The sequence below is a fragment of the Apodemus sylvaticus genome, chromosome 10 (assembly GCF_947179515.1).
Source record: "Apodemus sylvaticus chromosome 10, mApoSyl1.1, whole genome shotgun sequence".
NCBI classification, from domain to species: domain Eukaryota; kingdom Metazoa; phylum Chordata; class Mammalia; order Rodentia; family Muridae; genus Apodemus; species Apodemus sylvaticus.
The window spans coordinates 38,747,188-38,773,766 of record NC_067481.1 but is presented as its reverse complement, the minus strand read 5'-3'; the positions used below and the strand labels follow the sequence as shown (position 1 = coordinate 38,773,766).

The 26,579-nt window shown below is 39.8% G+C and overlaps 2 protein-coding genes and 1 long non-coding RNA gene across 10 annotated transcripts in view; 1 reads left to right on the top strand and 2 right to left on the bottom strand.

Annotated features, from left to right (window-relative positions):
- Positions 1-18,839, bottom strand: part of Ggnbp2 (gametogenetin binding protein 2) — a 30,604-nt gene extending 11,765 nt beyond the window's left edge. For 2 of the 4 annotated variants that reach the window (XM_052196695.1, XM_052196696.1), the window contains exons 1-5: positions 18,314-18,433; positions 10,028-10,108; positions 8,375-8,628; positions 6,198-6,296; positions 2,166-2,279 (exon numbers count right to left, since the gene is read on the bottom strand). In XM_052196695.1, coding sequence (XP_052052655.1) covers positions 2,166-2,279; positions 6,198-6,296; positions 8,375-8,628; positions 10,028-10,108; positions 18,314-18,406 — 641 coding nt within the window. In that variant the 5' untranslated portion in view covers positions 18,407-18,433. Of the gene's footprint in view, positions 1-2,165; positions 2,280-2,366; positions 2,493-6,197; positions 6,297-8,374; positions 8,629-10,027; positions 10,109-18,313; positions 18,519-18,724 lie in introns of those variants that run through there. The other 2 variants (XM_052196692.1, XM_052196694.1) reach the window with 2 other exon arrangements.
- Positions 18,448-19,989, top strand: LOC127694923 (uncharacterized). Its single transcript, XR_007979875.1, has 2 exons — positions 18,448-18,542; positions 19,563-19,989. It is a non-coding gene; the product is annotated as an uncharacterized LOC127694923 (long non-coding RNA).
- A 1,907-nt stretch (positions 19,990-21,896) lies between these two features.
- On the bottom strand, positions 21,897-26,579 carry Pigw (phosphatidylinositol glycan anchor biosynthesis class W). 5 transcript variants are annotated; one of them, XM_052196701.1, is made up of 2 exons: positions 26,497-26,579; positions 21,897-24,621 (listed from the first exon to the last, which is right to left on the bottom strand). In XM_052196701.1, the coding sequence occupies exon 2, from the start codon at positions 24,608-24,610 to the stop codon at positions 23,102-23,104; it is 1,509 nt and encodes a 502-aa protein (XP_052052661.1). In that variant the 5' UTR covers positions 24,611-24,621; positions 26,497-26,579; the 3' UTR covers positions 21,897-23,101. The 5 variants fall into 5 exon arrangements, with proteins under 5 accessions (XP_052052661.1, XP_052052660.1, XP_052052657.1 ...); XM_052196700.1 differs by lacking the exon at positions 26,497-26,579 and adding an exon at positions 26,435-26,492; XM_052196697.1 differs by lacking the exon at positions 26,497-26,579 and adding an exon at positions 26,324-26,394.

The following is a 26,579-nucleotide window of genomic DNA, read 5'->3' as shown; positions in this document are numbered from 1 at the left end:
AACAACAACAAAAAGCAGCTGTACTTTTTCTTAAAACCTGAGGCATGGCTCAGAAGTGAACACTTGTTGCTCTTACAGGATACAGATTTGTTTTTCAGCATCCACATCCAGTGAACTCAACATCCTCTGGCTTCTGTAAGCACATACACACATGGTGTATAAACGAACATTCAGACCCACATACATACACATAAAATAAAATAATATCTGAGATGGCTCAGTGGTAAAGATGCTTGCCAAGCAGGTCTAGCAACCCGAGTTCAACCCCAGAACTCATGTACAGGTGAAGGAAAAGTGAGTCCACTGTTCTCTCATCATCACACTGGAGCACATGCATCCATGCACGAATATTAGTATATACAGACAAAATCAAAAAAGAAATGTCCAAGTTTTAATGGGTAGAGCAAATTCTATGCAATCTCAATCTTTTCTACATATAAAATTACTCTTCTAGTCAAATTTTCTTCTCATTCTTAGCTATTTATAATGTATATTACCTTATTTAAAACAAAGCCAAAATATAGGAAACTTTAAAATATTAGTTTATTATATGACCCCAGAAGGACATTTTATATCATTTAGTCTTCTCTCTCAAACCCAAACCATCAATATATTGTCTACTTTTTGAAAACCAATCAAAGACAAAAATGAGAAAGTTTATAACTAAACAAAAAGAGCTGAGTATACAGTTCATTAGTTCATGACCATTTTAAAAACATGGATTTTGTTAACACCTATATTTATAATTCATTTTGATTGTTTTTTTGTTTTTCAAGACAGGGTTTCTCTGTGTAACCTTGGCTGTCCTGGAACTTACTCTGTAAACCAGGCTGGCCTGGAACTGGCAGGCCTCAAACTCAAGAGATCTGCCTGCCCCTGTCTCCCAAGAGATTGAAAAGCATAGCAACCAGACTATAATTCTTGTTTTTTAAAGTGAACCCAAAGTCAAATGTAACAAATCTGTAATAACAGATCTGTCCCAATAAGAACACCAACAAAACAGCTAGATGGTTCCTTGGCCAGTTTCTCTCCTTCCTAAGGGATTCCAAATGCTGAGGGCACTTAGAAAATTCCTTTGTAATAGTATTCTACATAGAAAAATACAAGGTTACAAGAAACAAATATATTCTAACTCTATTTAAAGATTCTGATAAATAATTACAGAAGAAATATTTTAAATTAGGAAATAAAAAGCTTTTTGGAGTAAAACAGGTCTCCTGTATGCCAGGCTGCCTTGGACTCATCACCTTGCCTCTACCTCCCAAGTACTGGGATCACAAGCTGGTTTAATCACCTCTAATTTATGCTGGGGCTGAGGATCAAACCCAGAGCCTGATGCATGTTAGGCAAGTACTTTACCAAATGAGCCACGACTCTAGGCCAAAAACTTGCTAGTTTAATTTTGAAAATTTATCAAGCATGATTCCATTAGAAAAAAGCAGAAATATTATACTTTTCTAAAGTGTTTAACTATACTTCAATAGATTCAGTCAACCTGTGTCTCACGAAAGACCAAACCAGAACAAATGGTAAATATTAAAAAAAAAAAAAGACGAAAACAAGAGAAATTGCTTCCATTGTTGAGAATAAGTACAAACTACTCTTGCAAAGGATTGGAGTTTGAGTCCCAGCATCCATGTCAGACAGCTCACAATCACCTATAACTCCAGCTCTAGGGGTCCCAACATCTCTGGTTATAAGCTACACACAAGCTGGTTACCCCCCCCCCACACACACACACACACGTGCACAGGTGCATGCACTCACATGCGCACAGACATACACAATTTAAAATAATAAAAACCCTGGCTGCAGTAGTACATGCTTTTAATCCCAGTACTCCAAGAGGCAGAGGCAGGCATGATCTACATAATAAATTTCTGAACAGCCAGGGCTCATAGACTTTGTCTCAAAAACAAAGAAACAAACAAACAAAAACAACAACAAAAAAGCAATTATAATAATAAATCTTTAAAAGGAAGAAAGAGACAAGAAGACTAACACTCAAAGCCACCTCATAAAAAATTGCCTACCATGACTCCTAGTGCAGACCTCAACAGGACAACTGGAATACTTTTACATTAAAGAAGCCAGTGACAGGCTACTCCGAATGGCTGACATCTGCGATAACTTCCCCAGTTTATCATGATGACCTTTGCACTTACCTGTGCTTTCGAAGATATGTTTCTAGTGTTTCTAAAAGACAACTAGAGTCAATTAAAACTACTTCATCCCTGCATTCCTGGGACATGAGTTCCCAAACATCCATCCAACATCCTCTGTAAAAAGAATAAATATTAGTGAAAAGGAGGAATACATAAGGTGAAAGGTTTAAAAAGGCAGAATAAAGGATTGCTTGGTTTTACCTGGCTGTTCCCTGGAAAGGTCCATAATGGAAAATGATCCTACACTTGCTGTCCTTCCTGTGGTCTTCACTACTTCTCTTATCTGTACTTAACTTCTCTGAACTGACACTGCTACTGCTCCCTTCACTGCAGTACAGTATGGTACAAAGCTTAGTGACACTGAGATAACCTGAAGAAATAATCTCTAAGGTCTATGTTAAAATCATGAATTCTTTAACATATTAAGATATTAGTAAATAAATCTGCAAATTTGAATAATGAATCATATATTTAACCATAATACATTGTTACTTAATGTGTTTCACACATTTACATCAAACACTTGATTATCAAGTTTACATTATTTACAGTTATAAAAATAGAAACTCATTTATATATTAAGCATTTTACAAGCAAATATACTTCAAATGTTCTAAAGCCAAATGGTATTTAAAAAGTTATAGTCTTTTCACCTATTAAACATGGATCAATCTTTAACCAATTGAAATTTCTTTATTTAATGTGATCATTAAATGATTAAGTCACTCTTATTTACAGCTAGCTCTGGCAACAAACTTATCTAGTTTTTTATTTCCAAGTAGCCATGAAAGTCACATATTATTCTGACAAAGTACATACTTAATAGCCTAAGTAAGTAGCAAGTACAACACACATAATCTCTTTAAACTTACTAAGAATTTCCCAGACCCTCCTCTGAGACTAGAATCAGTGTGACATTGGTGCAGTTTGCTGTGCAGCAGATGTGCAGTCTACAGAAATGTCTGTCTATATTCCATTTAAGGATATTCTTCTAGATTTTTCACTAATTCTGAACTGGCTCCTGCCTGATCTTCTGCAGGTCTCATTACAATCCTAGAAAGTCAATGTCGTGCCTGCTTAAGATGGTAAAACCCAAGTCTTTTCATAGCTAAATAAGTATTTCTCAACTCTCAGTTTAACATGTCATTATACAATCCAGCACTTTAATCCCACTAAGGGGAAAAAGTCAAAATGAGATTCTACCTACTCTGACAATGAAATAACTTCTACTCTATTTTACATGTTAAATCCTCTATCTCAAGTCTCATATTCCTCTTTTGATAGTTAAGTTTAAATAACCTACCATTTAAATCAGAATCTAGGACTTATGACTTGGATGACTCCTTTAAGACATGTTTTCTGAAGAATCTCAGTCATTTCCTTCTTCTACTCCTGTACTTTCCATTTAAGGCTTAACACACTACAACCTTGTATTCATCATTCAACACTATCCACTCTGCTCATCAACAGCGCTGTTAAACCAGTGTCTGTTCTGGGGTCCTTGGTGACTAAGGAACATTAGTATACTGATCAGACCAGTCTCAAACACCCTTCCTCAGCATCCTCCTACCCAGCTAGCCATACTCTTCTGATTAACTGAAACTTCCCCCCATTCCCTGTTCTTGCTCTTCTTTCTTTCTACATGGTTTTACATTTTGTTTTCTCAGGGTATCCTTAATCACTAACTTCTGGCCTTCAAGTCTACAAGTCTGGCCTGGATCTTTCTTTTAGATACCAAACTTCCAGACCAAAAAACAAAACAACACAAAACAAAACCCACAAACTAGGATTTACTTGCATAGCTAAAAGAACACCCTCAGTAAAAGCGACCCAACCACTGTTCTTTATACAGCTAGAACCCAGTGAGAATACTTTCCTTGGAAAAGGAAAAGGAGGAAGAGGCTAGGGAACAAGCAAGAAACATAAAATGAAGACTTAACAGCAAACAATTGTGGAAGCCTTTCAAAGTACTCTACCTACTCAGGTATCCTGACTAAACAAGACTATAATCACTGACTACCATCTACACACACTGGGGAATAACTAAAGCTACCTTAGTTAAGTCACACTACCTAAGATCAACTAGTTCCACTTATATTAATTTCACATTCAATAAACAATCTTCCAAAAACAATTGAATTTCCATGTAAAGAAGCTATACTTGAAAGAGAATGACTTACTTTTATTTTTGTAAGCTACAAGATATGAAGATAGCCTCATAGACAACTAACAAAAAAGCAAGTCACTACTGAACCAGAAAAGCAGTTGGAACAAAACAGGAAGAACTGGTCTTCACAGGAAAACAGCAATGAGAACAGGTATGTAAGCTGCTGGACCATCTACTATTTTTTATTAGTCTTCAATAAAGAACCACAAAAGAAGAAAACAAAACCATAAAGCAGACCTTTTTACTATTTAATATTGCTCAACTCATTTTCTAATGAGAAAATTATTATTGAAATGAACATTTAAGAGAAGAATCCTCTAACAATATAAAGAAAAACATGTAGTAAAGACAGATGCAGTAGTCAGTCCATGCCTGCTATCTCAGTACTAGAGAGGTACTGACAAGATCAGGAGCTCAAGGTAATCTTCCACTATACAAAAATTTCAAGGCCAGCCAGGGCTACATGAGACCCTGTCTCCACAACCACAGTAACAACATTCCACAAATATATGGAATAGCTTGAGAACTACTATAAACTGTACAGACGTTCACTGGTTTCAAAGTATTTAGATACTATGGAATATATGGGTCTTGTTCAGATCTGACCTCAACAAACAAATGCAAAAAGATATTTTTAGGCACTGCAGAAAATCTAAGTATCAACTGGGTGTATAATTATTATAATTAATTCCAATAGGTGCTATACCATTGTGGGTATGAAAGAAAATATTCATCGTTTTAGAAGAGCATGTAAATGGAGAATAGCAGGATGCCTTGAACTTTCTTTAAAATATTTCAGCAAAGAAAAAAGCAAACAGATGAATGAAACAAATGTTTCATTCAAAGTTTGCTAAGTGCTGAATGTGAGTAAGATACACAGAACAGCAGGAACAGCAGGAGTCCCTGCAGTGTCCACTTGTATTCACAAAGCCGAGGTTGGAGGATCATTGGAGAGGAGTTCCTGACTAAAGCAAAATTCTGAGATGCTATCTCAAACAATAAGTCTCTACTTCATGGTCTTTCTACTTCTCTGTATTCTTTAGCTTACATGATTTTTTGCTTATTTATTTTTGAGATGATTGGCCTAGAACTTACTATGCACACCAGGTTAGCCTCAACTCACAGGGATTCGCCTGTTTCTGTTTCCAAATATTATGCTACACACTGGAGTCCTGATAAAAAAATTTTTTTTAAATGATTTTTTTTCCCCTGGGCATAGGAAAACCTGGATATGTGGGTCTTTATGTTAGAGAAAGAAAATGTCTATAAAATAATTCCAATGACACTGAGATATTTAACTCAGAACAGTTTTATATCACTTTATTCTTCCCCAAACAGAAATTTATTTCAAACTCCCTGTAAATCATGTTGACTCTATCCTTCCCAAGAATACTTGGGGCAAACCAGCAAACAATTGTGGCACTGTGCCAGGAAATGGGGGCAAACCAGTATTGTGTATCCAATCAAGAAGAATTAGTTACACAAATACACATCACCATAACTGAGTAATGCTTTTATTTTATCCTTAATAAATTAGGGAAACCTAAAAATAAGAAAGACAAAAACAATTTAAACATGATGATCACAAATCAAATAATATTACTATCTTGAAAACTTTAAAATTAGTGACATAAATTTCTCATATTCTTAATTCCCTACAACATAAAGGAAAAAAACTTAAAGCTCAGTGACCTTATATAGTTTCAATGCAGAAAGACCCATAGAACCCAAAAACATGCTTATTTTGACATCTGTCAGAATGTAATCCAATTAACAAAACTAGCAATGTTATCATTTTCACTAAATATGACTAACATTAATATACTTAACATTGATGAAACATTTTGACATTTATTTCTACTTACCCCAAAGGTTTAGGTTTGTGTGTATCTAAAGAGTGCAACTGACACCTCTTGTTCTTCTTGCTTTTTGGAATAGCATCTATCATATCATTTAGTTTGGACCTAGTAAAAAAAATAAACCATTAAAGGTTTGTCATTTTGGTTTCAAATTTTAAAAATTTCTGTCAGCTGCCTTTTTGTGAGAAGTAATAATTAATAGTATTACATCACCTATCCTGACTGTCTCTATAGTAAATACCCAAAGCAGTCTACATTTATTTCCCCTCTCCATACCAGTTGGAACAAACCCACTTTACTCAGTGCCCTCTGTTCCTAGACTACAACTCTTATCCTATGAGCTACCAGTGTGCCTGACACTCTGGTATTTTAGATACTGTTTACATGATTTTCACCCATCTTTCTTCCCTCAAATGTTATATAAATACATACTACCCTTGAGAGGTAAACCACAGAAAATTTGTATGAATATACAATGTTGGACTGGCAAGATGGCTCAGGGTTAAAGAAACACATCCTACATCCAACTAATTAGCAAAGCACATCAACTTTTATAACCTTTATATAGATTACAATCCTATCATTTATATCCCTTGTCCAACCCACCAACCTCTAGTTGAGTCAACTGTAATTTCCCAAATGGTTCCATACTGCCACCATTGCCTTTTATATTCTAGGCTTCACTTAGCAAGAGTAATCCTTTTAAATCAGAATATCAGATTATGTTAGTCCTATGTTTAAAAAAAAAACTCTAAAGCTTCTTCTTCAAGCTGAAGCTATAGCTCGGAGGTATCATCACACTTGCCTAAAATACATGAAATCTTTTTTTTTGTTTGTTTTGTTTTTCAAGACAGGGTTTCTCTGTATAGCCCTGGCTGTCCTGGAACTCACTCTGTAGACCAGGCTGGCCTCGAACTCAGAAATTCGCCTCAAACTCAGAAATTCGCCTGCCTCTGTCTCCCAAGTGCTGGGATTAAAGGCATGCACCACCACTGCACGGCTTATACATGAAGTCTTAAGATCAGTCCCATGAACTTCAAAATGAATTTTTGTTTTTTTAAAAATTTATTATAGCCGGGTGGTGGTGGCGCACACCTGTAATCCCAGCACTCTGGGAGGCAGAGGCAGGCGGATTTCTGAGTTCAAGGCCAGCCTGGTCTACAGAGTGAGTTCCAGGACAGCCAGGGCTATACAGAGAAGCCCTGTCTAGAAAAAAACAAAATAAATAAATAAATAAAATAATAAAAACTGTTTTAATTACATTTATATATGCATGTATGCATGCATGTATGTGGGTGAGTTCAAACACATGTGGAGATCAGAGGAGAGTGTTTGGGAGCTGGTTCTTTCCTTAAACCATGTGGATCCTGGGGACCCATTAGTCTTGACAAGTAGTACCTCGGTCTGCCTATGAAGCTATCCCTCCCTTATCTATCTATACAAACATCCTATTTACACAGTCCTCAAAATATTTCAGGATTCTATCATTTCTTGGTGTCTTTATCACCTGTAATCAATGTCCCATTCCCCACTTAACATTGAACAACTTAATTTCTTGATTTCTGTAGCTACTCTTGTACTCTCTTCACAGTATTCTCAATAAAAAGGTCAGCGTAAGCCAAATTTCAAGTGAGACTATATTTTTCATCTCTAAAAACTCTCCAAAACTTCCTGTGTACTCGAGAGTAAAACCCCCAGCACGACCTATAAGGTACTAACTACCACAACGGGATCTTCATTACTCTTCGGATCTCATCCTTTATTACTGCTCTCTTTACTCAGCTGGCTCTAGCCAACATGCTCTTGTTCCTCAGACATGTCAAGAAAATTCTAACCTCTGACCCTTTATTCTTGCTATTCCTTTTGTTCCTTCATCCAGAATGACGTAGGATCCCTCCTCCCTTTATTCATTTCTTTATCAAATCATGCTCTTCATATTAATTTAATCCACTCATGCCCTGTAATCCATCTAACTGTTTTCTTTGTAACTTGTACTTAATACACTATTTTTTGCTTACTTTATTTATACCTTTCTCCATAGGAAAGCAGAAGGAGAAGCTACTCAATAAGACTGTTAAATTCAATCTCTGCTCTAACCAAATAAAGGTTTCCCCTCATTGCAAGGCCTCATTGTCATCAAGTCATTTAAAATTAAAGCATTTATCTTAATTAGCTCTACTCACCCATGTACATAAAATAACGTATAAAGCTTTTTTGCATCCGTCATGCAGCCCCGAGTCAGAGACAGTACTCCCTTGGGCCCTACTGTCAGGGGTTCAAGGGCAGGATTTCCAGACTCTACAAGCTGAGAAAAGAGGCGTTCCACACTTCGACGACAACCAACACATGGGACAAGCTGAGAAAGTGCACTCAAGACTTCGCGTGATGTTACCACCATGGCAATACTTAAATCTTGTTGCTTAAGCATACTGTGTCGCTGAAAGGGAGAAAGACAAATGAAGATTCCTTAAGACATAAAACCACTCTTTTATTACTGTTGGCTTCTAACTTTGAGAAAGAACCAAGCCTACGATGAGTAACTAATAAATTAACGTACATGAATGTAACCTACTGGTTCGGACAAGAAAGAAAAATGGAATCCACAGCAACAGAGAAATGGGCGAAAAGCCTGACAAGTAATTCCTTCTAATTAAGGAAGGGAACTGTTAGGTAAGAAGATAATATTCGGTATTTCTTCATTTTTACCATTAGCTTTTCTTTCTTTTTTTCTTTCTTTCTTTTTTTTTTTTTTTTTTTTTGGTTTTTCGAGACAGGGTTTCTCTGTGTAGCCCTGGCTGTCCTTGAACTCAGAAATTCGCCTGCCTCTGCCTCCCAAGTGCTGGGATTAAAAGCGTGCGACACCACCGCCCGGCACCATTAGTTTTTCAAAGTGATTTTTAAAAGTAAAAAGAATTCTTAAGTAATCTAACAACTCATTTCCTATTATCTTAATTATAAATTTTTGAGTATTTAAAAAGTATCTTATAGGGCTACACAGAGAAACCCTGTCTCAAAAAACCCAGTATATATATATAAAATCTTATGTCTAAATAAAAATTAGTAAATTCATATTGCAAAATTGACCTTAAAAATATATTTAAAAAGCTGGGTGTGGTGGCACACGCCTGTAATCCCAGCACTTGGGAGGCAGAGGCAGGCGGATTTCTGAGTTTGAGGCCAGCCTGGTCTACAGAGTGAGTTCCAGGACAGCCAGGGCTACACAGAGAAACCCTGACTCAAAAAAAAAAATACATATATATATATATAATATATATCATATATTATATATATATATACACACACACACACATATAAAAATACTCTAGCCCCCAAGTTAATAAAATGTTGCACACCCTATCTTATAAAAACTAGGAAAGATGACCTGATAAAATCAAAGACTTTTAGACCTGTAAAATGTAAACACAACTCAATTCTTTCACATGAATAATCTATAAATCAGGTATATAACTATATTTACTACAAAAGTAAAAATGAAATCACTTCAATGCACTATTAATACCTAGGCTTTTGCTCCTTTAGGAAGGACGAAGAGGAAGAGGAAGAGGAAGAGGAAGAGGAAGAGGAAGAGGAAGAGGAGCAGCATCAGCAGCTGCAGCTAACGTGTGGTAGGACAAACTAATTCCAGGACATTTGGGGCAGAAGCAAGCAGATCTCTGTGATTTCAAGGCCAGTCTACATAATTATAGGCCAATCAGAACTACAATATTTGCTCTCTCAAACAACAACAAAAAGAAATTACAAGTTACAGCTAAATATTAAATGGCCTAAAAAACATATACATACATAACTGAAAACAATGACTTAAAAACCATTACCTGAATAAACTGCTTTAGTTGTGCACCATTATTCTGATGCCCATCAAGATTTAAAACATTGTCAGGAAATTCCATCACCATCTTGAAAGGCAAACAGAACAGAAATCACTCATCTGGTTCTTTGTACACATTGTACAGCATACAGTAAATTTTATAAACTATTAGGACAGAAACATCTATTAAGCTAAATTGTCTCCGCAAAAAGGGGTCTTGATATTCAGTGTACAAATTTTTCTATTTTAAAATTTCACACACAAACACAAGCACACGTACTAAGGTTGGAGAACAACTTGCAGTAGTCAGCACTTTCATTCTACAATGTGGACCTTGAGAATCAAATTCAGTTTTCCAGTCTTGGTAGACACAGTACCTTTACCTGCTGAGCTGCCTCACTGGCCAAAAGTATATAAATTTCTAAAGACAGACATAGTGTGGTCATTAGGACCAAAGGCACTAAAGGCAAACACACACAGTAGAAATCCAGGCTCTGTCACTTAGTATCTATGTCAAGACTCTGGGCAAGTTATTTAACTTGTATTACCTTATTTGTAAAATAAGATTGAGTAGTAATTTCTAGTATCTACTTCATAGAGCAGTTGTAAGAATAAGCTGTATTTTCTAAAGTGGTAGTAGGCAATAATATTTAGCTAGCTACATTAATTAAGTTAGTTCCCTGTAACTGTGGAACATCAGATTTCTTTTGTTAAAATATATTTGGTGCCCAGTGAGCTGACTCAGGTGACCATCAAGGTGTTTGCTCTCAAGCCTGATAACTTGAGTTTGATCCCTGGAACCCAAATGGTGAAAGGAAGAAAATAAACTTCTACAAATTGTCTTTTAGAACCGGGCAGTGGTGGCACACGACTGTAATCCCAGCACTCTGGTTCAAGGCCAACCTGGTCTACAGAGTGAGTTCCAGGACAGCCAGGGCTATACAGAGAAACCCTGTCTCGAAACCTCCCCCCCCCCCCCCCCCCCCCCGCAAAAAAATTCCAAAAACCAAAAAAGAACAAACAACAACAACAAAAAACTAATTGTCTTTTAACCTCTAATGTTCACTATGGGACATCTGGCCCATCCCCCACCCCGACAAAGAAATGTTTTGCTTTTTTTTTTTTTTGAAAACTAATACATATTTTGAGCTGGGATATAGCTTGGCACTAGAATACTAGCCTAGCTAGTACTAACAGAACCTACTAAAGGTTCTGGGTTCAATTCCCAACTCCACAAAAAAAAAAAACAAAACAACTAGCATTTATGTAACTTAGTATCTAGCATTTACTAAAGGTTTGTGCTACATTTGATGAAAAAGGAAGCACTGAGGTATTTATTCAGTTACTAAAAACTATTACCAGAGGAATTTAGGAGGTTTCAGTGTGTGATGATGTAAATTAGTAGGTTCACTGATCTGTGACATTACAGATTTTAAAATCCATGAAGTGGAGGGAGGGCGAGTCCAGCTCCAAGGTCATCCGACGCCTCTGATTTGGCTGATTCTGTACTCATGCACACATATGCACCTACAGGCACATGAGCACATACAAACTCATGGGAATAAGATGTTTTTTCTTTTTCAATCCATAAAGTTATATACTGATGCAGAAAAGAGCTCAACTGTAAGATGAGAAAGCATCACAATTCAGAGATGGGTGAAAATGTATGCCTTCAAAACGGTAACATTGCACAGGACTGGAGAGATGGCTCAGCACTTAAGAGAACTAGTTCTCACAGAGGATCTGAATTCCATTCCAGCACCCACATGGCAGCTCACAACCTTTCACAACTCTCATTTCAGGGGATCCAGCAGCCTCTTCTGACCTCCAAGGACACCAGACACACAAATTGTGCAGAGATACATGTGTACATATATTTCATACCTGTCTTAATAAAAACAATGTAAAAAATATCAAACATACTATACAAGGACAAACTATTTCCAGATAACAAGGGTTCAAATTCCTGTATATCCGATGAGTCAAAATAGAGCAATTTGAGACAAAAACAAGAATAGCAAACCCCACTTCATTGAATGTTGCCTTAAAAAGATCCTTTCCAGGCTTGGTGTGTGAAGTAGATATGTGCCTGCCTAGCATGTACAGAGCTGTGGGTTGCATAAATCTTCATGTGCATACTAGCACAGGCCTATAATCTCATCATTTAAAACAGGAAGATCTGAAGTTCAAAATCATGCAGAGGATTCCAGTTTTAAAGACTCAAAACTGCATGGACAATTTTGCATGTATATAGTTTAGCTTATAGAAAAAGAGCTGCCTCAAACTCCTAATCCTCCTGCCTCCACCTCCCAACTGCTGCAATTGCAGTCATGAGCTACCGTGCATGGTTTTCTTTTCCAAATGTATTACAATACACACATACTACTTATTAACAAGGAGCCGGTGCTCCCTGCTTCCATCTTGTAAGACAGGCTTCCACTTCAATAGTTTTTATTGTTTATAGTTTCTTCTTCAATATGCATATATAAAATGCCTCAATCTTACTGCTTAAAAGCTTCCAATAGCCCGGGCGGTGGTGGTGCATGCCTATAATCCCAGCACTCTGGGAGGCAGAGACAGGCAGATTTCTGAGTTTGAGGCCAGCCTGGTCTACAGAGTGAGTTCCAGGACAGCCAGGGCTATACAGAGAAACCCTGTCTCGAAAAAACAAAAACAAAAACCAACAACAAAAAAAGGTGTGCACCACCACTGCCCACTGGCTGTCCTTCATATATAGAATAAATTAAAACTTAATCTTTGGGCAGTGGTAGCGCACGCCTGTAATCCCAGCACTCTGGGAGGCAGAGGCAGGCGAGTTTCTGAGTTCGAGGCCAGCCTGGTCTACAGAGTTCCAGGACAGCCAGGGCTATACAGAGAAACCCTGCTTCAAAAAAAAGAAAAAGAAAAAAGAAAAAAATCCAAAAGACCAAAAAAAAAAAAAAAAAAACTTCCAATTTTCAAGTTTGTCAATCACAATATCTTGTTTCTGCTTTACCCCCACCCCATCTCGTTTTTGTTTTTGAAGACAGGGTTTCTGTGTAGCCTTGGCTGTCCTGGAACTCATTCTGCAGACCAGGCTGGCCTTGAAATAAGAAATGCACCTGCCTCTGCCTCCTGAGTGCTGGTACTAAAAGGCCACTGCTGCCCAGCCAGTCTTCGCTTTACTACCTCCAATGGGTGGTGGTAACAACATTTACTGTAGCTTCATTACTAAGTATGTTCTAAGCACTCTGATATCATCTTTACTAAGTAAAACTGAAGTCATTCATATAATTCTGTAGCTATAAATAATCTGAGAATCACTTTAATGTACAGTCAAAATATCTAATATGTATATTGTCCACTATATTTATTGTAGTCGAACTTATCAAAATTTAAAAGTAATAATCCTGATATTAGAAGCCTTGGTCTAAGCTAGACATGATGTTACATATTTATAATCCCAGCACACAGGAGGTTGAGGCAGAAAAATCATGGGTTTGAGGCTAGCCTGGACTACATATTAAAAAAATACCTATGCTTCTACCTCATAACCATCATCACTCCAAACTCTGGTCCTGAAAACTAAAACTAAAAATAGTTAATTTCTAATCCCACAGGCTAGAAATGTGGCTTTTGTCTACCACAAACAAGGCCTTAGGATTGACCTCCAGCACTGGAAGGAAAACAAAACAACAAACTCACATGTTTCTCAGAATCACCTCACAGGACTTAAGAGACTAAGAAATTTAACTGTCAAGCTGGGCTTAGAGTTGGGAGTACAGTACTTGTCTAATATGAGCAGTCCTGTGTTCAGAGCAAGAAAGGAAAATAAAATTAGGTAGCAATCAGTGGCTTGAGAGGCTGAAGAAAGAGGATCTAAAGTTCAGGCCAGGGCCAGCACGGTCAGCAGGTTAAAGTGCTTGCTGCCAAACCTGATGACCAGAGAGCTCAATTCCAGGAACCCACACATTAAAAGGAAAGAAACAACTCCCTCAAAATGTCCTCTGACCTGGACCACATATGTGAGTGGGGGTGGGTATACATGTTCATACACATAAACATGCATACAAATAAATAAATGAGCTTTTAAAAAGGTTTGGGGCCAGCCTAACCACCTTATTGAAACCATATCTGAAATTTTAAAAGGGGGGGGGGTTGGGTTTGCGGCAACAACGACCCTGTAAAGATGGCTCAGCAGTTAAGAACTGCTCTTTCCAGAGGACCCAGGTTTCATTCCCAGCATCCACATGGTGACTTACAAACATCTGTAACTCCAGTTCTAGGGGATGAGTCTTCCTTTTCTGCCTGCCAAGAACATCAGACATATACATGGCGCACAGATACACATCATGCAGGCAAACAACCACACACATAAAAATAAAAACTTTTTTTGTGAAGGTATGAGGATGTTTACTCATTAGATAATTTGCAAAGCATATGGGAGATACTGGATTCAAACACTAATAAAATATAGACACATATATGCACACAAATGAAAGAAAAAAGAACAAATACACAGGTGCCAATACTCTTAACAACTAGCATAACTATCAAAATCAAATCGTTTCTGAGTTGACCTCTTTATATTTTCTCTTGAACCACATACTCTGCCTTAAATAATTACCCCATTCTTGCCTTTCGAACATTTAGGATAACAGCTTTTTATTTTATTGTTTTCTAATCAACTAGTGTATGTCATTTAATGTTTTAAGAAAAATGTAAGAAAAGGGAAAGGCCAAGGGGCCACTAGCAGTGTTTTCCTCCATTCTTTCAAACCACTTCCTTGACTTCTCTTAGATTCTGGGTTACCTACAGGAAGTCAGCCCTGTAAAGTACAAGAGGTGTGGTTTCACAGAGGAATCATTAGTGTTCGCTGCATGATGAGGATACCTATCCAGAGCCATCCAAAAATAGAACAAGTCATTGCGCAGCGATGACTACTTTGTAAAGTTTATTGCATCCATTACTGACTTTCACTCTTAAGCATCTGCCCCAGTTTTACCAGGCCACAAAAAAAGAAAAAAAATTTCAGTACATTCCCATGAGCTCTAATCAATAAGATTAAGATTGCATTTATCAAACTGTCATTTAGTATTACTCTTCTGTAACATTATTCACAAAAATTACTTAAGTTTAACATGCATTAGGAGAGTTAAATACTAAAGAGCTAAAAGAAAACACTAAATACTAAACTTGTAGCAAATGCTAAACTCCTAATCCTAGGATTACTATTTTCTGCTTTTTAGGCTCAGACAGTTCAGAATGCCTATCAATTTCTAGTCTATTTATTATTCTTATTGGGGGGTTGGGGTATATCTATGCCAGAGGTGCTTGTATAGGAGTCAGAGGAACCATTTCTTCCTTTCTACCATTTATATCCCAAGCAATGAAGTTATATCATCACACTTGGCAGCAACTGCCTTTACCCACTAAGCCATTTTGGCACCCCAGTTTACAGTTCTTTGGATCAATTTGAATTAGAAGAGTTATCTTCTAAAAATGTTGCAATAATTCAACAACATGAAACAAGAAGCTTGTAAAATGTTCTTATCCTTCAGTAATTCTACTCCCAAAAGCCCAAGGGGAAAAATTTAATAACTCAATGCATTACCCATATTATTAAATATGGATATTATTAAAAAATGGTACTATTCAAAAATGAGAAGTCAGAACCTCATGGAAGGGTGACATGAAATATACAACTTGTACAACCATTAAAAGCATTAAAAAAACGACAAAAAGTAGTGGTGCACCATCTTTAATCCTAGCATTTTTGAGTCTAAAATAGGAAGATCATTTAAGTCCAGGAATTTGAGACCCCATCTTAAAAAAAGAAGAGAGGGCCAGAGAGATGGCTTAGTGGGTAAAGGTGCTTGCTGTAAAGCCCAACAACCTGTCTTCCATCCCAAAGCTCACACAGTGGAAAGAGAACCAATTCCCCATCAACAGTCCTCTATCTTCCACACATATATTATGGCATACATACCTACATGTACACACATACACAAAATGAATATATATGTGTATGTGTATATACACATATGTATATACATATATACATATATATGTATATATGTACACACACACACACAAAATGTTCCAGTGTAACCCTGTCTTTGTGCAGTGATAACCAGAATGAACTAGACTAACATTTTTCTGCAAACAAGGTTGCTAAAACCATTTACTCAAAAGATCACAAGGTTCCCCTTTGGGTTCCTAGGAACAAAGATCAAACCAAGCTAGCTTCAGGCAAACACAGCCATCAAATATCAATGGACCACTGCACAGCACACACCTCTGTTTCCTCTTCCCACTTCCCAACAGGTGTTCTGTTCTATATTCTCCCTTTAACTGGGATTGAGAAGAAAGATCTTGAAAGAAGCTTGCATCCCTACATACAGCATAGCTTTATGTGAATTTTCGGTAATACTCATTCATTAACAGCATTCAACAATAGTTCACAAGTTTCCAAGACTAACAAAATTAATTTGTCCTTAGTGACAAAAAGTCATTCCTAAGCATGGAAATATACCTATTATTTGAAGTTATTTAAATAAGCTTAAATTGTCTTCGTAACGAGTCTGTAATAAAAGCAAAATTCAGACACCCAGTACAAGGCAAAAGCAGGTTACACTAAACCATAATATAAATATATCTATAAAAAAAACTGGAAACTCACATCATTGTCAAGAATGTAACATACTGTTCACTTTAAAGTGCTTTATGAAGTAAATATTGACTAATGTGCTACATTCACACTAAAGGTGGTTATGTGAGAGGTAAGTGTAAGTTATCTTAAAATTTGTAAATAGACAAAATTTAAAATGTTTTTTTCTGTTTTCATATTATATACTAAAAAAAAAAAAATTATCCAAACCTCGGGATTAAGGGGAAAAATGCACTTTCGGCACAAAAAAAGGTTATCATCAAACTGTGTTTTTGAAGGTTTTATGGTGAAGGGGACAGAAGGTAATAACAAATGAACTACACCAAGCTCTGTCACAAAAGAAATCATTTAACTGGTTTCTAGCTTTTTTTAACTATCTTAAATACAAGACCATTAAAATTAAAATTCAAGAAACCATAACTAATACATACAAGTAATTTCTAACATAAATTCTACTCAAATCATTCGACTATTTTTTTAAAGGACGCTTTCTCTTGAAAAGTTCCACCTAAGTGAACAAGTCAATAGCTCCCCTAATTCTTTAAAAATACTGACACTCTTAATTGAGACTGGCAAAAAGAAAGGCTCAAACTGGCATCTCCACAATGACTTGCATTTTACATAAAATGTTAAAACCTTCAGTACATAACTACAAATTATTTTTTTCAGGAAGATAACCGATCTGCCTTTGAGTGGAAAAAAGTCAAAGGTCGAAAGACTTATCTACATCAGATCACAATGGGCGAGTGTAAAATCCAAGAGCGTCAGCATCAAAATGAAGATTTCAAAACTTTTTCGGAGAAGGTTCATTTAACTATGGTAAGCAACTGCATTTGCTTCCTGCTCAGAATCAACACAAATTTCTGCCATTTCCTTTTAAAGGAAACAGTACAACAACATAGGGCAGAGGGTCGGCAAAGGTATACCAACACCAAGTCTTAGAACAACCATCTTCCCACGTTTGTTTTTCATATCCACAATGAGCAGTCAGCTTTTCATATTACTTTACACAGTCAATAATTTGGTCTTGGGCTACTTGTAAACCAAATAATGCCCCAAGAAGATCCATTTTGAAGAGTCATGGCTTAACACAATCATTTCAAGAATTTTAATGTACTAGGCAATATGAGCTGTATTAAGAAATCAAGTCATTTAGGTGGAATCTTCAATGTGCAAGAGAATGTCACTCTGCCCTCAGTAATTACGTTTATGTAGTGATAGCTACAGTGTTAAAACAGAAAATACACAGGTAACAATGCAGCTGCGACATTTTCAGATAATTAAGCCTCCCGGAGGGTAAGTGGTTTCTGTAGAGGATAGGCCCTAAACGCCCTAGCTCCTTCAACCCTTCTCCCAGGCGCGTGCTCAGGCAAACAGCGTCTCAAAGGAAGATATGAAGGCCAAGGGTTCTGAAAGGGAGGAAGACCTGAGGAGGGGACCTCCAAGTGCGTTCGGGGGCGCTGGATCTGGGGCCTGACAAGGAGCCCAGAGCAAAGGCGAGTTTGTGGGGCCTGTCGGAAAGGCGGCCTCGCCTAGGAGTTGCAACACTCTTTCTCCAGTGCGCAGAGCTCGGCCTGGGGGAGGGGGAGGAGGGGAAACAGCTGCCAGGGCAGCAGCGGGCCCAACCCGGCCCAGCCCGCTCACCGTGAGGGTGTCGTCTATGTAGAGGGGGATCTGCCTCCTCTCGAAGGGGAACTCCTCCTCCCCGTCCCTGCACACTGCCACCAGTCGCGCCATCGTCCCCGACGCAGCCGTTGCCACCGTCACCACCTCCTCCCAGCTGCCGCTGCTGCCGCCGCCGCCGCCGCTGCTGCTGCTCCTGCCGCTGCTGCCTCCTCCCAGCTCCTGCCTGCAACAGCCAAACCCCGCGAGCGTAAGCACCCGCCACCTCGCAGCACATTCGCCACGGGGGAAAGGGGTGGGGGGGCGCGGAGCAAGAGAGGACGGGAGAGCCGCGCTGCGTTTCCCATCACCCGATTCCACACGCGCTCAGCCAATCAGCGCCCCGCAGCGCCGGGACCCGCCCCCTCGCGCCGCCTGCCCTCCCCCACCTACCCCCCGCCCGTCCGCTGGCCTCCAGTCAGGGTCCAAAGGAGAGGCGGAAAGGACCTGCTGGCCCCGGGACATCCCCGCCGGGCTCGGGAGTCCGGGCTCCAGGAGCCCATTCCCGCCTCGGCTCCGCAGCCCATGCCCGAACCCCGCCGCTGACCCCCTCTCCCCTGTCGGAGCGCCCCGCCCAGGGTGGCCCCTAGGCTGCAGTTGCCCAGCGCCACCCCGCCCCTGGGAGGGGTCGACCCCGCCTCGGCTCTGCAGAGATCGGGGTGGGGGCAAGCTCAGACCCAGTCCTCACCCAGGTCGGAGAAGGGCTCTCGGTTCTGACCTTCACTGACTTCGCGGACGCCTCCCTGACCCCCACCTCTGCTCCCCGTTACCGGCTGACGAGGCCCGCGTCAGGGCCGGCCTGGGCGGGAGCGCGGCTGCGAATGCCGTTTCCTCTCCAGGCTCAGTCAGCCGCTCGCGCCACGGGGAGTGTGGGAGGGAGGGCGGGGGACGTGGGGAGGGTGGGGCCGAGAGGGCCGCGAACTCCAGACGGGGCCTGCCTCTTCTCGCGAGACCGCGGCCGCCTCGCTCCTGTCCCGACTTTCGAAATCGGCGTGTAGGGGTGGGGGGGACCTCCCTGTGCCGTCGCGCTCGGCTGACCTGCTTGGTGCCGCGGATTTGCCAAAATGAGCGTGAAACGGGGCCAGTAGGGAGGCCGAGCGGGGGTAGCCCGGGTCCCTGCCCGGGACGGACTGGGATCTGCTCTCTGGAGACCGGTGGGGCGAGAAGCCCACTCCGGGTGGACCCAGACGGAGCGGCCCTCCGTGCAGAGACCTTTGGCCTTGTTTTCCAGGTTTGACACTTGCGGACTTCCACCACTGGAAGGCTGGAGGAAAGGGCCCTGCTACCCCGACTGACCCAGCCCGCCGCCTTAGGGGGACTGCGTCAAGATCTCTTGACAGGATGGGAAATACGTGCAGAATCTGTTGTTAATATAGACAGAAAATGGAACTGTAGTCTATGTGCAGCTGTTGTTACTGACTGAAGGAACTTCTTGAGTTAATATTAACTTAAGGGACTCCCTTGGGCAAAGTACTGATAGTGGCCAAAGGCCCTTCGGTCTGACCATCTTCCGAGAAGCAGAGCTGCTGTAAGGACAGTTCTGACCACTGCCACGTTCTCGGTCCTAGTCTAAGGAGGTCCATTGTAACGCCGAAAGGATGGGAAAGGTTTCGTCTAGATGGTTTTAATAATAAATCCATTCGCTGCTTTTACAACTACCTGATCTTAAGGACAGATCGAATATTTTCTGGTAAAATAGGCAAAAGCTGTTGTTACTGACCTTTAAAAGTATTTTGATCACATGAAGTCTTTCAAGTCACAACCAAAAAAAAAAAAAAAAAAAAAAAAACCATAGTGCATCCTTAGCCATGTTGACTTATGACATTGTGTGGTCATTGTTAGAGTAGGTGACATAATAAACTGGAAGAACCATTGTGTGTTCCCAAAGGTGTGATTACCCAGTAAATATGTCTTTGGGCCATACTAAAAGCAGAACAGTGTGATCTTTAGCTTAAATCCAGTTTTTCATGCACCTTCTGACAGGTTAGAATACACAGTAAAAATACGGATATTTTTAGGGAATCTTGTGGTTTATGTCTACAACTACTACAATCCATGTACCCACTTTGATTATTTGAATTTTAGGTTATGCTTGGTAACAAATATTGGCCAATACTGTATATAGCTACTACAATTTTCACTATTAAATACATACCAGGTACTAGTAAAGAATCAAGCTATGAAAACAATGGCATTTGACAAGCTAGAATACCTTGTTTTCACTATAATGGCTGTATTTGATGTGGTAAAATCAGTGACATGATGTTATTTAAATTAGTACATCTGAAAAATCTGTAAGTTGGATTTTCCTTTTCTTGATCTGACAGTATGAAGTCTTTTTTTAATTAAAAATTGAAACACAAGGGCTGAAGCAATGGCTCAGTGGTTAAGAGCACCGACTGCTCTTCCAGAGGTCCTGAGTTCAATTCCCAGCAACTACATGGTGGCCAACAACCATCTGTAATGAGGTCTAATGCCCTCTTCTGGTGTGTCTGAAGAGAGCAACGGTGGTGTACTCATATGTATAAAGTAAATAAATCTAAAAAAAAAAAAATTGAAACACAAGCCCAGTATGGTAGCACATATCTGTAATTCCAGCACTTGAAGAGGCAAGACAGGGAGTTTATATAAATTCAAAATCAGATTAGATTGCAGAGACCCTTTCTCAAAATAGGAATTAAATAGACATATTAGGTATTCTTTTTAATAAACATAAATTAAAATGTAAGCTCCTTAAAGGCAGGGATTTTGTCTCATCTGTTTGTATTCCTGGCACCTATACCAGAAACATTAGAGCTCAGTAAATCAATTGTGACCATTCTCTTCTGAAAAACAAATCAGAAGGAGTTTTGACTACTAATTCTGATTTTATGAATTCATTAGCTTTTCTTTAGGACATTAGGAATTGTAAGAGAGGAAAAACAGTGTACAATTTGTCCTTTTTAGTTAACACCTGTAATTATCAAAGATATAAGATTAGTGAAACTAGAAAAGTATGGAGGGCTAGGATATAGTGGTAGAACACTTGGTCTAGCAGGCTCACAAAGCCCAAGGTTCAATATCCAGTACCACAAAAATAAATAAGTAAATACAATATTAAATAAGAAAAGTGCCAGATATGGCACACACCCAACACACCTGAGGCAGAGGCAGGTAGATCTCAGTGAGTTCCAAGCCAGCCTGCCCTATATAGTGACATCCCATCTCAAAAAAAAAAAAAAAAAAAGAAGCAGTTGTTAACAAAAAGCAACACATCAAATGAGAGCTGCATTAAGTCATAAGATAACTACTTTCTCTAACTGAATGTATTAGTTAAGTCACTCTGCCTTCTGGCTGCTCCAACAGATAAACTGTGAGGTACTAGTACAGTGTATGACACAGCAGAAAAATCAATCACCTTTCCTAGTCATCCTAAATTTACATACTATAAAATCTTATTGGTTAAATTTCAAGTCTTTTTAATTGAAAATAAAATCTGATGTAATTGTAGTCAGCAAATACAAAGTCATATTAACATTAAATTAACCATCACATTTAAGACTAAATTAACCACCAAGCTAAGAAATTGAACAAAACACATTTAATAATTAGTATATTTACATTAAAAAATATATTTTGAGGGCTGGAGAGAAGGCTCAGAAGCTTTAAGAGCACTGACTGCTCTTCCAGAGGCCCTGAGTTCAATTCCCAGCAACCATCTGTAATGGGATATGATGCCCTCTTCTGGTGTGTCTGAAGACTACAGTGTATTCACATACATAAATAAATCTTTAAACAAAAAATAGATTTTGAGAGTTAGGAGTATGGCTCAGTACAATGTTTGCCCAGCACACTGAAGTTCTGATTCACAGCACCTCAAAACATATAATCTGTAATATGAAGACAACTAATTTAAAATAGCAAACCTGTATCAGGAGGTTCTATCTACTCTAAACTACACAAATAATTTAGATTGCTAATAAATAACAAACACCCTGACCAGCAGCTATTTTAACACAAACATTATAATCACTTAATTACATATTCAATGAAAAATCACAAACACAGTGCCATAATGATATATAGAAAGTAAAAATTAGCAGGGCGGTGGTGGCGCACGCTTGTAATCCCAGCACTCGGGAGGCAGAGGCAGGTGGATTTCTGAGTTCGAGGCCAGCCTGGTCTACAAAGTGAGTTCCAGGCACAGAGAAACCCTGTCTCGGAAAAAAAAAAAAAAGTAAAAATTACCACCCATCTTCCAGTGTCAAAACTATCAAGAGTGGGTGTTGTGGCTCATGCCTGCAATCCCAGCACTGAGCCTGAGGTAGGAGTACAACTGTAAGCTCCAACAAGGCAAAATCTATGAACAAGTTCTTTAAAGTACTGGCGTTTTCTAAGTTCCAATAAGTAACAAGACTGTTTACTTTCGTTTTCCCCCTGAGGGTCTCTGTACATAACCTTGGGTATCCTGAAACTCAACATGCTGACCAGGCTGGCATCAAACTCACAGAGATCTGCCTGCCTCTTCCTCCCATGTTCTGGGATTAAAGTTTCATGCCACTTCTGTTGGCTTATTTTACATAATGTTGACATGTATTAAACATCCGAGTACAAGTACAGACACAAGAGTATTCCTTAAAAAAAAGGTAAAGTTTAATTTCTATCATAGGGGACTGAAACTTCATAATAAAGTATGGTTAAGACTAGACTGCAAAGAACACATTCCCCCCACTCTCATTCTTCTCCACTAAAATAATAATATTCAAATACATATTTCTTACCTACTCATCATCAAAACTTTATGGTTTTACCTTGTAAATCAAGTACATATATAACTAAACAGTTGGTAAACATATAAATACTGAGCACAACTAAGGTCCATAAGGTACCACTGTGTAATGTATCAACCGTCAGGTTAATCAGACCAGTTGTTATATTTGACAGTAAGAAAAAAAACAGCTGGTTTCTGTTCAGAGCTGTGATCAAACAAAGACTGGGTTCTTTTTTTTCAGCTTCTAGTATTAGAGATTCAGAATGTCTTTGATTTGTGGTAGGAGACTGTGTAAGTTTCCAAGAACATGGAACTAGAGTCCCTTTAACTAGAAACTTGGCAAAACTCAAAATTATACCACCCAGTAACAGACAACTAAGAAGCATCAGGCTGGAAGCAACCACCCACAGACAAAAGGCTAAATTAGCCATTCTTCGAGAAACTGCTTCTATGTTTACTTGCACTATATGAAGAGAAATGAAGAGGCCAACAGCTACTGAGAAAACCCAACAAGTAGCTTTTATCCAGTCTCTGACATGTGCTCTTCTCTTAAGCACATACAATCCTGTTTGTACACCAACCATGTGTATTGCCACATATCCCAAAGTGGAAATTATTCCTTCTCGGTTAGCATTGAACAAGCCAACTCTTGTGCCCCTGCCATCAGTGCCATACAAAATTATCTTCTTGAGTGGAGTAAAGTCAAGGGCTAGCTGGTATACCACAGTAATGCTGAGAGCCACAATCCACGACTTATTTAAAGGAAAAATAATCAAAAGCAGTGATGTTATTAGTTTCACAACTATGATGGTAAAGAAAAAATTCCAGTGAACTCCATATTCAGTTGAATGTTCCTGGTAGCCTATGGATTTTATAATGACTAACCTTCCCATTCCTAAGAAGAATAATGGCCAGACAGAATACAGGGATTTTCTAAGATAATTAAATCTAGACCCTTCTATATATTTCCTTCTAACCTCTGGACAAACCATTGCAGCCCCAAAAATAAAGCCACCTACTCCAAAATCCATGGCTCCTGTCCCATAGAGTTCAGTCTTGGCAAATCTTCTAGGGAAAAGTGGGAAATCCACAGCCAAAATGGCAATAGCAGTAAATACACTGTTAGTGACCCGGTAACAGGTGATGGCTGGGTTGTACTCTGATTCTAGGCTGGTTTTCAAGAAGTTTGCAAAGACTTTCTGCACAGGCACTTTGGCATAGCAAGTCCTCCTGTGGTATATCTGATACAGCAGCCATGCTCCACAGACAATCGCAGTGAGATTCTCAAGGAGGATAAAAGAAGACAATACAGTTAGAGTGATCACTAGGGGGACTATCAAGACCACAAAGTCCATGAGGAAGCGTGTGCTCCAGGTGTTTGAGAAAGAGCACAAGTGCTGTGAGAAAATGATCAAAAGGCCTCTACACAGGATACAGAAGGCAGGGAAGCACAGGCCCTCGGTCACTTCCACCACACTGGTCCCACTGAGGTTACTGACAAAGGCTTCCTTCAGCTGCTTTTGAGACATTTTTTTCCTTCCTGTGAAAACAAGAACAAAAAAATGGATTTGAGGAAAACAACATTGTTGTGAAGTCGGTAAATACCTATCTACCTAACTTGAATTTACATATTTTTTGTTAAATTGTCTTCTCAAACAAGTTTAAGGGCTGGAGAGATGCCTCAGTGGTTAAGAGCACTGCCCGCTCTTCAGAGAACCCAAGATGAATTCCCAGCACCCATATGGAAGCTCACACCTGTCAACTATAGTCTCAAGGTGCCAGATGCCTTCCTACACACACGTGGGCAGGGCAGAACTTCAGTCCCCACTGGTTTCAATTCAGGGGCAGAATTGTCCTGACTCTCCTAGAACCTAAGATTATAGGAAGAAGTCAACATTGACACATTAAGAGTAGAGTATGAAATTTCTAGTATACAGTTTTATCTTCACTATAAGGCAAATTCAAAACAAAACTTGCTTAACTCCCAGATAACTTTGTCTGTTTTGTTTTGTTTTGAGACAGTTTTTCTGTGTAGCCCTAGCTGTCCTGGAACTTATTTTGTTTACTGGCTTCAAATTCAGGCTTCTGCCTAGAGAGTGCTGGGATTAAAAGCCCAGCACTTTTTGTTTTTTGTTTCTTTGACAGAGTCTCACTGCGTATTCTGAAACTTAATATGTAGATCAGTCTGGCCTTGAATTCAGAGATCCACCTGCCCTTCCCCCATCCCCTGCAATGGTTAAAGACATGTACTACCACATGATATAGCCATACCTAGTCTTAAAAATTTAGTAAAAAAGTAAATTTAGGATATGAATCCAAATGGCATCACAGTCAAGAATTCCTATTACCGGCATAATTTATATTCATTCTTTCTCTCCAATATACAGTTGCACATAGAAAAATGACATTATGATCTTTAAAATAAAACTTCAGGGGCTGGGGAGATGGCTCAGAGGTTAAGAGTGCAGACTGCCTTGCAGAAGTCCTGAGTTCAGATCCCAGCAACCACATGGTGAGCTATCTCACAACCATCTATAACGAGATCTGGTGCCTTCTTCTGGCATGTAGGCAGAACATTGTATACATAATAAATAAATCTAAAAAAAAAAAAAACCATGCAGGGGGAGGAAAAACTTCAGGAAGGGAAAGAGAATAGTTATAAATGTATTTTAGAGTTAGGGTTCTTGGTTTCTAACACTGGGTACATAAAGAATGCATGAGCCCCAGGTTGCTATTTTCCTCTTACAGCCATATTTTCAGATTAAGAGCAGGCGGACAGAATGGATGCACAGTGCATACCAGTGCTAGTGGCTTCTTTTTACGCAACCTAAAATCTGTCACATTTTAATGTCTGAGACGTTGCACCGAGAAAGAACACATCTGACGGTCAGAGGTGAATAACGTCCCTGAAGAGGAGACTCTGCATCAGCACCTTTGACCTTCTAAGTCTTTTTCCTGACAGACCTCGCCACAGCCACGCCCTGCCCTCGGACTGAGGGTCTTCGGCGGTGACAGAACAGACTCCCACTGCACCTGCGGGCACCCTCCGCTTCCGCCTCGCGAGCGGCGTTTCCGGCCGTCGCGGCGCAGTCTTTTCTTCCGGGACCGCAGATTCCGCGCGCCCCCGGCCGGGATGGCGACAGTCCCCACCCCGCCGACTCCCCACGCCCTTCAGTATCCTGGGCTGGTCCGATCCTCTCAAGACCTAGGGGTGCCGAGGGTCCGTGGGAGGGGCGTCTCACCTCCGACCCTGGGCGAGGCGAGTCAGGTAGAGGGTCCCGGGAGCCCGCGTCAGCCACGGCCACGGCGACGGGCAGCAGAGCAGCGCAAGGGCTCTCGGGAACCGTACTTACCCACCCAGAACTCGGGAGGCCACAGAAGCACCACACCTTACCCCGGAGTCAAAAGACCTCACCTCGCAAGAGCCCCGCTGGCCCGAGCCCGCGGCCTGGGACGGGCCACGTGCGTCCCGCGCCGCGTGTGCGCGCCCCGCCCCTG

Coding starts and splice junctions, on each gene's coding strand:
- Pigw (XM_052196701.1), bottom strand. CDS start 24,610: ATGTCTCAAAAGCAGCTGAAGGAAGCCTTTGTCAGTAACCTCAGTGGG.